This window comes from Symphalangus syndactylus, chromosome 16, assembly GCF_028878055.3.
Source record: "Symphalangus syndactylus isolate Jambi chromosome 16, NHGRI_mSymSyn1-v2.1_pri, whole genome shotgun sequence".
Classification (NCBI taxonomy): Eukaryota; Metazoa; Chordata; class Mammalia; order Primates; family Hylobatidae; genus Symphalangus; species Symphalangus syndactylus.
In genome coordinates this window covers 66,917,969-66,930,686 of record NC_072438.2, presented here as the reverse complement: position 1 = coordinate 66,930,686, position 12,718 = coordinate 66,917,969, and the positions used below count along the sequence as shown (strand labels likewise).

Genomic DNA, 12,718 nt, shown 5'->3' with positions numbered 1-12,718 from the left:
ATCAGACATGGTGGTGCACATCTTCAGTCCTAGCTACTGGGGAGGCTGAGGCAGGAGGATCACTTGAGCCTGGAAGTTCAGTTACAGTGAGCTATGATTGTGCCACTGCACCCTAGCCTAGATGACAGAGAAAGACCCTGTCTCTAAAGAAAGAGTGATATGGTTTGGCTGTGTCCCCACCCAAATCTCATCTTGAATGGTAGCTCCCACAATTCTCACACACTAGGAAGGACCTAGTGGGAGGTAATTTCCCATGTTGTTGTTGTGATAGTGAATCTCACAAGATGTGATGGTTTTACAAAGGGCAGTTCCCCTGCACACACTCTCTTGTCTGCTGCCATGTAAGACATAACTTTGCTCCTCATTTGCCTTACACCATGATTGTTAGGCCTCCCCAGGCAGGTGTAACCGTGAGTCCATTAAACCTCTTTCTTTTATAAATTACCTAGTCTCAGATATGTCTTTATTAGCAGCGTGAGAACAGTCTAATATAGAAAATAACCCCTTAAATGAAATAGCCTTTTCAGACTCTACATTTCTTCCTGTAATTTGCCATTTAATTTCCTTTTTTATATCCAAGAAACTAGCATTGCAATTTCTTAATACTTAAATCTCATTACAACTAACATTGATGAACTGGTGTCTTACGAAGCATTGTCAGATATCACTGGAAGACCTTGTTCCTTTTTTTCCCCCGAGAAGTTAAATATCTAATTCAAAGGATTTTTTAACCTGGACAAATTTGTTCTTGAACAGGTTTATGCATACCTAACTGGTCAGCATCTTTGCCAGAAGATGAAATATGTAACAAGCACCAATTGCCTTGTTGTAGCATGTTAGAAAGCCAGTTAGGAATTCAGCAACTTATGGCCTATCAAAACCTGTAGCTGCTTTTTGAAATTTAAGAGCTGTGACCTGTTTATAGATATCATAACAGTGTCTTAAAGTGACAACAAGAAGTTTAACCAACTGGGTTGTGTATGGGGACAGCTTGGGCTCTAGGTAAGTGTGTGAGGTAACTGAAGAGACAGGAATAATGATCAACTTATGCACGAGCAATTCTAGTACATGACTCATGTCAGACAACATCAGCATGAGTTGTGGATGGTTTATGCTTCTTCCCTAGGATAATAAAAAAGCAGCAAGAGGTAATATAAAGTTTATCCTGGTTTTCTTGCCAAATAAAAGGAATTATAGTTGTCATTATTTTTACCATTCTGGAATTACGTGGATATAATGATTCTGAATGAAAATACAAGCTGAAATATATAACCTGCAGATATGCTTTAATGTTTCTTCATAATGCGATAGAGCTGTTTTTTAAAATAAAATCAGAGTAGCATGACCAAAAAGGGGCAGACATTATAACCACTTGACATTTTCTTGGAGATACTTCTTATGTGAGTAGTGTGAAAAGGGATGTCATTGAACCAGGTATGTTTACAAAGCACAGAAAGTCTTTGTGCAGATTGCTTGATGTGTGTGGCAGTCTTACAGCCGTGTATCAGTGATGTATCCTAAAACGCTTGGCATTTCCATGCGTTGGGCTGAATGTAGGAATGCAGGGGATATTCATTTGTTTTCTTTGGGTTTTTTTTTTTTTTTTTGCAGGCTCAAATTCATTAGATAAGAAAACTAACTCATATTTTCCAATTTATGTGTACTATAAACATATGTTTGCACTACTGAAGCCTAGGGACAACCCAGAGAGCTTAATGAATGGTCTTAATAAAGATCATGTAGATTCTTGCTTGGTGACTGTAGTTTGTTCTTCCATACGGTCCCAGTTACCCAGAGTTTCAGGTGAAGGGTGGTTAGGATGGGTGAAGTTCCACTGAATTTGATGCATTTTCATTTTATTTAAGGAAAGAACAGTGTGTACCGTCTGCCACAGAATGTAAATCTCTTAAAGAATCTTTGTCTCTTTTCCTAAACATAATTAAGTTTCTATTATCTTTTTCTTTGCCAGAAGTTTACTGATTTATATTTAATAATTGAGTTGTAATTTATTCCCCACGTTTGCTCCCACTTGATGAAGGAAGCAAAATCTAATGTAACAAATACTTTCTGACTAAATTTTGCCTTCTCTTCTTTAACTTTTCTTTTAGGACTCAGCCCAAAACCATGTTTGCCCAAGTTGAATCTGATGATGAGGAAGCAAAGAATGAGCCAGAATGGAAAAAACGTAAAATTTGAAAAATCTCATTTGAGAGCTGTTTGCATGAGTGGGAGGGATATGGGACAGGTTTTGGGTTTTTTTTTTTATGCTCATGAAATTAAAAATTCATTTTTATGAACAGGTTTTGTCCTTTGCATTATTGAACTGGTCAAAAGTTTGGTGGCTAGGCTTCACTAAAATTGTGCTTAAATTTTCTTACCTGCAACTATTAAACTGATTACAGATAAACAAGAAACAGATTCTTAGTCTATTACCAAGTACTTTAGGTATTTGGAAACTTTATTCAACAATTACTGGTCTTGTCCAGATTCTCATAACCTTAGAGAGGAAAATGTACATTAAGATGTGCGTCTGTCTCTAGCAATTCTAGGAACATAATATAGAAATAGAGATCAAAAAGTTTAATGTTTCTGTATAATTTCACAACAGTTGTTTACATGACTGTAAATAATTAGGCTGAGTTCAAACCAAATACATTGCCATACTGGGAAAGAACATGTATCTCATTATCCTTCAACAGCAGAATACAGTGGTTAGGAGTTAGGAGTGGGCTTTGAAGTCGGACTCATGTGGATTCAAGTCCTGGCTTTGCTCTTTACTTCTGGGTCATCTTAAGAGAGTTATTTAACTTTTCTTTTCTAGCCTCAGATGATGAAATAGTACCTACTTTGCAGGTTTGTCAGAAGAACTAAATGGGACATGCCTCACAGAGCATTTAGTACAGTACCTGGTACACAGTAAATGCGTACCAAATATTTGCTATTTTAAAATAGGGCTAATATTTACTTTGCTTGATTTTTATCAGTATTAAATTAGAAAGGTATAGAAATGCTTTGTAAATATAAAGACTAAACAGAAGACATTAAAAATTATTCTAAAAAAATCATTGTGCTTTTGCGACTAAAAAACTAAAACAAAAGTTGGCAGTTTTTCCGAAATAATGCATCAATAGAATAAATTCTGTGCATTGGTTTCACACAGACATGGGGTAGTTTTTGTATGTTAAATAGTCTCCCTCTAGACAGATTTTTTAGGACTTGCTTTCTCCCCTCCTGCTCTCATTTGTTCTAGTGATTTCAATAATTATAAAAATGCATGCTGATCCCAAAAGTATGTCAGAAAACTCCTGGTTTTACAGGCTTCACATACCCACACCTGCTTTCCAAAAAATATTTTTAAAAACCACTTGTACTCACACAGCTCCCTTGTCTCTGCAGATTCTGAGGTGGCAGTGGGCATTCTTTTATAGATCCTTAAAAACTTAATTCTCATACACTTTCTTGGTCCTTGCGTCCTACCCCCATCCTCATCCTATTCCCCTTCTCTTGTGACTCAGACTATAGGTAATAGGTAAAAAGAAAAGAACTAACATTTGCTGAGTGTCTGCTACATAATGAGTACTATCCCAAACCTTTTACTTGTGTTAGCTGATTTAATCCTCACAAAAACCCTATAAGTAGGTAAAATTGCTAAACCTATTTTCCAGATGAGGCCAAAGAGATTCAACATGTCAAATCATATGTCCGAGGTCACAGCCAGGGAGGGCCGCATGGCAGCACCCAAGATCTCTAAACATCAGTAATTAACAAATGGCCCCAAGTTTTCTATTCCTTTTGAAAAACACTTCATTCAGAATCAATTACAGACCAATATTTTGTTCCAGCTGCTTAGAATGTATGAATTTATTACTTCTTGAATATTTACTGAAAGCATCTCACATTTTCCACCATCTTAACATAAACATTGCACCATATGGAAGTATTCGTCTTGTACAGCCAAAAGTTGCAGTGGAGGGTTGGAGGAGGAATAAAAACTTGATCATAGTGGTCTTGGCGGAGTCAGCTATGATGTAAGGGGAGAGAAAGGCAAATTTCGCACGAAGATGATTTTCTCATCGTTACCCACAACACAAGTGGGCCTTTTCATATTTGAGAGGATCTGTCTCACTCTAGAGAGTTTTATAAATTATTTTTTCCACGGAAGATTGGCAACATGCACATACGGATTTCAATTTCAAATTCGGTAAGAGAGGAGCTTAGAACCAGGACTGGATGAATAATGCGTGTTCATTTGACCTGCAGTCCTGTCACCAGAATGGGCATCAACAGCTATTTATCTTACAGTCCCTCACACTCCCCATGTCCCTGAGGCCTCATTAATCTTCCCCCATACAACCTTGTATTTGGTTGCCTTCATTTCTAGTTGCTCAAAGAAGGAACTGGCAGTCATCCTAATGACTCCTCCCTCACCCCCTACTCCCACCCATTTAATTATTTGCCAGTTTCTTCCCATGCTGTCTTCTGAATCTCATATTTGCCCTTCCTCTCTTTCCCTACCACCCCTCTAGAATTTAGACCCTCTTTTAGCCTTCACCAGCACCACTCAGGAACCTCCTGCCCAACTGATCTTCCTGTTTTTCATTAGGTCCTCATCTAACCCATCTTTCATTCTGTCATCAGAGTTGGCCTTCTAAAGTCAAAATCTGTCATTTCATTCTTTTGCCTAGAGCCTTCCAGAAGCTCTATATCAGTAGTTCTCATTCATTTATGTGGCAGTTGAGGACATCCAGGATTCGGCCTTTCCCTGTGTTTCATGCTCTAACTCCTGCTCATCTGGCACATGCTTCTGAGGCCCAGCCACTACTATGTTCTTTGGCACCTGAATGGCTTTGCACATGTTGTCCCCTCTTCCACCCTTGTCTGCTTGGGAAATTCCTATTTGATTTTGGAAATAGGAATCAATTTCACCTTCCCAAGCAGACAGTCTCTGCTTCGATAGTTGCTTACATATCTCTCAATTATAGCCTCCTTTTATGTTGCATTATGATTGTATACACATGAATGGCTTGTGGGCCAGTAGTGTGTGCCCATGTGTGTACATGCATGTTTCCTCACTAGGATGTAAATCGTAAAAACTAAAGAGCACTTCGTTCAGTAAATATTCAATAAGTTTGTTTAATAAATTAGAGGAGCCATGTTCTATTCACATTTGTATTCCTAGACCCTAGCCCCGAGAAAGGGTTTAAAAAGAGGCTTATTCAATCTTTGGCAGAGGGAGGGAATGAAACAGGCAAGGATGAAGAATGGATGGGAAAAGAATGAGGTGTGAGAAGTGCTTCTGCCTCGCAGATGGAAAGGAGGATCTTTAGTACTGAAGGTTGGTCTGCATCCAGGCTCCTTTACCTCTTCTCTGTGGGGATTTATTCACAGCTAACTGTGATGGCTCAAGGAGGAGGCAGGATTATCTGTGCTATTCCTGGCAGGGCACAGCAAGTTCTAAGCTGCCATGACATCCTCAGGTATTTGCCTCCTGTCCTGTTGGACTTGATACTGGGAAGGTCATGTGACTCTGACTTAACCAAAGATCTGAGAGATCTCTAGCATGGGGATTCTTAACCTAGAAGGGTGTCTGTGAACTCCCTCAAATTTTATGCAGCATGCTTTGCTTATACTCATACATTTTTCTGTGGAGAGAATCCATAAATTAGACTCAATTTGAGGATATTGGGTACAGCTAGTCATTCCTTCATCTCCCAGGATAATTGTCTAAAATTGGGCCATTCATACTTGAAAACCAGGACATAACTCTCACACATTCACACACACACAGTACCAAATAAAACCAACCCAACTAAAACCTTTTATACACTGTCTACCATTTAGTCTTAGGCAATCAGTCATATTGCTTTGTAGTCAGACCTTAGTATGTATTCTTTGAAAGATTATGGCTTTCTGTCCCATTAAAAAAACAAGAGGTCAGCTTCACAGCCACATGAAGGCAGCAAAAAAAGTGTGAGCATTTTTCTTAATGTGATCTAAGAACAAATATGAGACTTGAGCCAACTTGAGACAAGCTTTAAAGAATCAACATAACTATCTCAGGCATGAGATAGTGTTTAATAATCAGTGAGTCAGATGGGGTAGGAGAAAGGCAAGGTATACAGGTACACAAACAGCCGGGGTCAGTAGCCCCCTAGAGGTGATATGCCTCATTCATTTGTGAGACTTATTGTGAAGAGGTCAAGAAGTTGGAGAGAGTTGTTTACAGACACATTTTGAAAACTGTCTTTCTGGAATAAGGCACATGGAACTTTAATTTTTGATTAATACCCTCACCAAAGAAGAGAGAGGAGGACCAGGCCAAGGGAGAAGTGCCTGAAGACAGGAGATCTTTGTGTGTGGGGTGTGCGTGTGTTGAAGTATGTAGCTGCAGAAGGAACTTTGAGGGCAAAGAGTGGAGAAATTGCTATTCTAAGTAGTTTTCTGAATTATCAGTTTATACTACTGTCTTCAAATCTTTTAATAAAAGCATTTTAAAAGATACTTCACATGCACCCAGTAGTAATAATACTCTAATGAAACTTTTGGAAATGCTTATTTTTAATGGTAGATTAAAAATAGCCACAAGTTCATTGACACATCTCTCCCCTTAAATCTGAGCAGGCTTGGTGACATCTAGACCAATAGAACATGGCAGAAATGATGTTTTTCAAGTCACCAGGCCCAAACCTTAAGAGAATTGCACCTCCTTTCTTTCTGTTGGGACACTTGTTCTTGAATCCTGGCTGCCATGCTATGGGGAAGCCCAAGCAGCCCCATGGAGAGGCCCACCTGGAGAGGAATTAAGGCCCCCTAGCCAACAACCCCAAATGAGCTCCCACAGCTGTCAGCTGGAAGCAACATGTTATTGAGCCATCTTGGAAAACAGATCCTTCAGTTACAGTTGAGTCACATCAGCTCTTGTCACATGAAGCAGAGATGAGCCAGTCCCTACAGTGCCCTGCCGAAACTGTGGATTAATGAACAAAATAAATGATTATTGTCATTTGAAGCTACTAAGTTGTGGGGCTGTTTATTATACAGAAATATATAACTGGAACAACTTAAAAGATAAAAATTATTCAACCATTCAATTTGTGCTAATTCAAATATTAGCACACAGTGCTAATATTTTGATGAATTACCTTCAAATGTTTTTCTTTTTTATATAGTTTTCAGATTTATTTTCTCTTCTCCTTAAAACTAGAATTATTATATTTATGAACAATGTATATTTTTCACTTATAAGCATGCAAATTTTCCATATTATAAACCTCATATATAATCTTAGTAGCTACATAGTAGCTCATTATATGCATATATATTCTAAACTATTATCCTATTGGAAATACAGATTATTTTCAAATTTGCTATTATAAGCAATGCTGCTTTGGATAGTTCATGTTGAATTCTTTTCTTAGAATTGGTAAGTAACCCAAAATGGAATTATGCGGGGTCAAAAAGTATGACTCTCATTTGTTAGATAGGGTTATTGTAATCCTGATTATCAGTAGATGCCCAATTGGAGAGGACAAAGATGATTCTGGGAAATATTTCTAGTTTACTGGGTTGAATAGTGTTCCCTTAAATTCATGTCCACTGTTAAAAAGTTTAGCTGAATTAAAAGAGTTTAATTGAGCAAAGAATGATTCATTAATCGTGCAGCCTCCCAAGCCAGAGTAGGCTCAGGAACTCCAGTGCAGCCATGTGGTAGAAGATTTATAGACAGGAAAAGGAAAATAATGCACAGAAAATGGAAATAAGGTACAGAAACAGCCGAATTGGTTATAGCTTGGCGAATGCCCTATTTGAACACGGTTTGAAGAGTTGGACGTCTTTGGCCAAAACTTGGTGATTGGTACAAGAGTAGGCTACAGTCTGTATACAACTCCATATAGGTTATAGTTCATGATGTACAGAGAAATCTTTAGGCTGAACTTAAAATATGTAAGGAGGCAGCTTTAGGCTAAACTGGATTTAACCATTCCCTCCATTTGGTAACCCTCTCAATTTTGAGAGATTCACCAAAACTTGAGTCATTGATGTCCCTATCACCATTGTAAATGTACTTATTTGGTCTTGAAACCCACTGAGAAATAGCACAATGGTAGGTTTTGTAAGGCGAAAACAAAAACCTGAGGTTATTTTTTTTTTTTTTTGTAAGGGTTAAAGTAGAGGGTACCTTCTTATGCTGGACCTTTCTGTTTACAGGAGAAAAACAAAACCCATCTGTTCTAGGATCTATGTGTTTCCTGAAGTCTTAGTTTGGTTATGTCACATTTAGCATGAGTGACTCCATTTTAGTTTGGTCTGGTCTGTTGGGGCTTAGTGCATGAGCTCAGTCCAAAACAATGGCCTCCCACAACTTTGTTTAAAAATTACCCCCTTCTAGTCAGGTTCTCATATAAGAGTGTGACCCAAATTTAAGGCCTTAATGTCACTCTCAGTTGTTTTTTTTTTAATTTTTATTTTTTTTAGGCCAGGCTTGGTGGCTCACGCCTGTAACCCCAGCACTTTGGGAGGCCGAGGTGGGCAGATCACGAGGTCAGGAGTTCAAGACCAGCAGCCTGGCCAACACAGTGAAACCTTGTCTCTACTGAAAATACAAAAAATTAGTCAGGCGTGGTGGCAGGCGCCTGTAGTCCCAGCTGCCTGGGAGGCTGAGGCAGGAGAATCACTTGAACCCGGGAGGCAGAGGGCACGGTGAGCTGCCAAGATCGCACCACTGCACTCCAGCCTGGGCAACAAGAATGAAACTCCATCTCAAAAAAACTTTTTTTTGAGATAAAATCTCACTCTGTTGCCCATGCTGGAGTGCAGTGGCATGATCTTGGCTCACCGCAACCTCCACCTCCCAGGTTCAAGCAATTCCCTGCCTCAGTCTCCTGTGTAGCTGGGATTACAGGCACCTGCCACCATGCCCAGCTAATTTTTGTATTTTTAGTAGAGACGGGGTTTCACCATCTTGGCCAGGCTGGTCTTGAACTCCTGACCTTGTGATCCACCGGCCTCAGCCTCCCAAAGTGCTGAGATTACAGGTGTGAGCCACCGCACCCGGCCCACTCTCAGTTATTGTACCATCATTTTGGGTTTCCTGTCTCAGCACATAATTCATAGTTTATGATGTCCTCATGGTCACACATTTCTTTTAGCTCTTATCCGGTTGAAGAAAGATCATTTGACATTCTAAAGATGTCTGCATGCAAACATTTAAAACTGTTGAGAGAATATAGCACACCAGGGAGACTATTATGACTATGAGGAGGACAATACCAAGAGTTTGGAGTATGCACCTTAGCCAGTGTCCCCGTAAAGCAAACCACCTAAAATCAAATAGATTAAAGAAGGAGCTAGATAAATAATCTACTCACTTTAAGCAGTCTCTTCGTTAATCCCCTACAACTGAACTTCTATAATACCTGATGTGATGTGTTTCTCCATGGGCAACAAGGAGTGCCAGCAGCTGCACAGATATTCCTCTGTTTAGCCAATAAGTAATGTAGAGCAATTATATTATTTAGCATAACTTTCACAAGATAACTCAAAGTCCTTTGTGTAACCACAGCCTTTACAGTAGAATCTGCTATAGAGCCTATCATGAGGGATTAATTTCTAGTTATTTCCTCATTTACTCCAAACCATGAAAAAACAACCTAACAAATGATGTCCTTCTAGAACAGTGAAGACCTCCTGGCAATGTTCTCTTTAACCTATGATGTAGGTTAAGAGGAGTGGACCAATGTTCTGTTTCTGACTGATTATGAGGCAATGTATGTACCCTTAAAATCTCTCACATTAGGCCTTCCATCTATCGAGACATAAGGTTATCCATATAGAAGGCTGGCTGCAAAACCCTTCCCAAGAAAAATTATGCCCCACGAGTGCACACAACAGACCCCCTTTTCACTTCTATTGTTTGCAGAGGCCTAAGCAAGAGGGAAAAACGGAAAGATAAGAGTCTCATGATAGTAGAGAAATCTTGATCTGTGATCTTGGGAAAAAAGCTGTCTACATAAAGGATGCCATCTTCTTCTGGGGAGAAACTTCCCTGGTTAGCTTTACTTTAAGGATTCCAGTGGGTGTATAGTTCTAAGAGTGTAAAGGGACCCCTCTGACTTGTGAGATTGTGAACCCAAGGTTCAAGGTCCTGAAGTTTTGCTACTGTGTGGATGGCAAGGGCAGTCTTTCTCTGATGTTCTTAGAAGATCTAATCTTTGGATTCTAGATTGTGAAGGTGTTAATTGTCTTCAGTCAGTGAAGCATGAAAAGATTTCTTTACCTGGTGAAAATACACTGAGCATAATGAGCTAGTGTATAACATCAGCCCTCTTGCATGGGAAAGCTTTTATACACCAGAAAACATGCACTGAAAATGACAATTGAATGAAATCCCTCTATAAATGTTTAAATGGCCCATCAGGGAGCAGAATGTACCTGAAGTTTTGAATGTCTTCCCAGGAATATGGGTTTGACAATCAGGTAGCAAAATATATCTGAAGTTTTGATTGTCTTCCCAGGAATATGGGTTTGACAAACCAAACACTGGTCATAAACTATTTTGACAATTTAGAAATCATCACAACACCAATACATATATTTAATTTGGATTACTTTATCTTTTCTTTTTTTTTTTTTTTTTTTAATTATACTTTAGGGTTTTAGGGTACATGTGCACAATGTGCAGATTTGTTACATATGTATCCATGTGCCATGTTGATTTCCTGCACCCATTAACTCGTCATTTAGCATTAGGTGTATCTCCTAATGCTGTCCCTCCCCCCTCCCCCCACCCCACAACAGTCCCCGGAGTGTGATGTTCCCCTTCCTGTGTCCATGAGTTCTCGTTGTTCAATTCCCACCTATGAGTGAGAACATGCGGTGTTTGGTTTTTTGTCCTTGCGATAGTTTACTGAGAATGATGTTTTCCAGTTTCATCCATGTCCCTACAAAGGACACGAACTCATCATTTTTTATGGCTGCATAGTATTCCATGGTGTATATGTGCCACATTTTCTTAATCCAGTCTATCGTTGTTGGACATTTGGGTTGGTTCCAACTCTTTGCTATTGTGAATAGTGCCGCAATAAACATACGTGTGCATGTGTCTTTATAGCAGCATGATTTATAGTCCTTTGGGTATATACCCAGTAATGGGATGGCTGGGTCAAATGGTATTTCTAGTTCGAGATCCCTGAGGAATCGCCACACTGACTTCCACAATGGTTGAACTAGTTTACAGTCCCACCAACAGTGTAAAAGTGTTCCTATTTCTCCACATCCTCTCCAGCACCTGTTGTTTCCTGATTTTTTAATGATGGCCATTCTAACTGGTGTGAGATGGTATCTCACTGTGGTTTTGATTTGCATTTCTCTGATGGCCAGTGATGATGAGCATTTCTTCATATGTTTTTTGGCTGCATAAATGTCTTCTTTTGAGAAGTGTCTGTTCATGTCCTCTGCCCACTTTTTGATGGGGTTGTTTGTTTTTTTCTTGTAAATTTGTTTGAGTTCATTGTAGATTCTGGATATTAGCCCTTTGTCAGATGAGTAGGTTGCAAAAATTTTCTCCCATTCTGTAGGTTGTCTGTTCACTCTGATGATAGTTTCTTTTGCTGTGCAGAAGCTCTTTAGTTTAATGAGATCCCATTTGTCGATTTTGGCTTGTGTTGCCATTGCTTTTGGTGTTTTAGACATGAAGTCCTTGCCCACGCCTATGTCCTGAATGGTATTGCCTAGGTTTTCTTGTAGGATTTTAATGGTTTTAGGTCTAACATATAAGTCTTTAATCCATCTTGAATTAATTTTTGTATAAGGTGTAAGGAAGGGATCCAGTTTCAGCTTTCTACATATGGCTAGCCAGTTTTCCCAGCACCATTTATTAAATAGGGAATCCTTTCCCCATTTCTTGTTTTTGTCAGGTTTGTCAAAGATCAGATAGTTGTAGCTATGCGGCATCATTTCTGAGGGCTCTGTTCTGTTCCCTTGATCTATGTCTCTGTTGTGGTACCAGTACCATGCTGTTTTGGCTACTGTAGCCTTGTAGTATAGTTTAAAGTCAGGTAGCGTGATGCCTCCAGCTTTGTTCTTTTGGCTTAGGATTGACTTGGCGATGCGGGCTCTTTTTTGGTTCCATATGAACTTTAAAGTAGTTTTTTCCAATTCTGTGAAGAAAGTCACTGGTAGCTTGATGGGGATGGCATTGAATCTATAAATTACCTTGGGCAGTATGGCCATTTTCACGATATTGATTCTTCCAACCCATGAGCATGGAATGTTCTTCCATTTGTTTGTATCCTCTTTTATTTCATTGAGCAGTGGTTTGTAGTTCTCCTTGAAGAGGTCCTTCACATCCCTTGTAAGTTGGATTCCTAGGTATTTTATTCTCTTTGAAGCAATTGTGAATGGGAGTTCACTCATGATTTGGCTCTCTGTTTGTCTGTTATTGGTGTACAAGAATGCTTGTGATTTTTGTACATTAATTTTGTATCCTGAGACTTTGCTGAAGTTGCTAATCAGCTTAAGGAGATTTTGGGCTGAGACAATGGGGTTTTCTAGATATACAATCATATCATCTGCAAACAGGGACAATTTGACTTCCTCTTTTCCTAATTGAATACCCTTTATTTCCTTCTCCTGCCTGATTGCTCTGGCCAGAACTTCCAGCACTATGTTGAATAGGAGAGGTGAGAGAGGGCATCCCTGCCTTGTGCCAGTTTTCAGA

General features: G+C 39.3%; 1 protein-coding gene across 3 annotated transcripts in view; it reads left to right on the top strand.

Moving 5' to 3' along the window:
* Positions 1–2,297, top strand: part of WDR70 (WD repeat domain 70) — a 394,244-nt gene extending 391,947 nt beyond the window's left edge. For all 3 annotated transcript variants that reach the window (XM_055246343.2, XM_055246344.2, XM_055246345.2), the window contains one exon: positions 2,109–2,297. In XM_055246343.2, the coding sequence (XP_055102318.1) occupies positions 2,109–2,196 (88 nt within the window). In that variant the 3' untranslated portion in view covers positions 2,197–2,297. The remainder of the gene's footprint in view (positions 1–2,108) is intronic.
* The last annotated feature ends 10,421 nt before the right edge of the window (positions 2,298–12,718 follow it).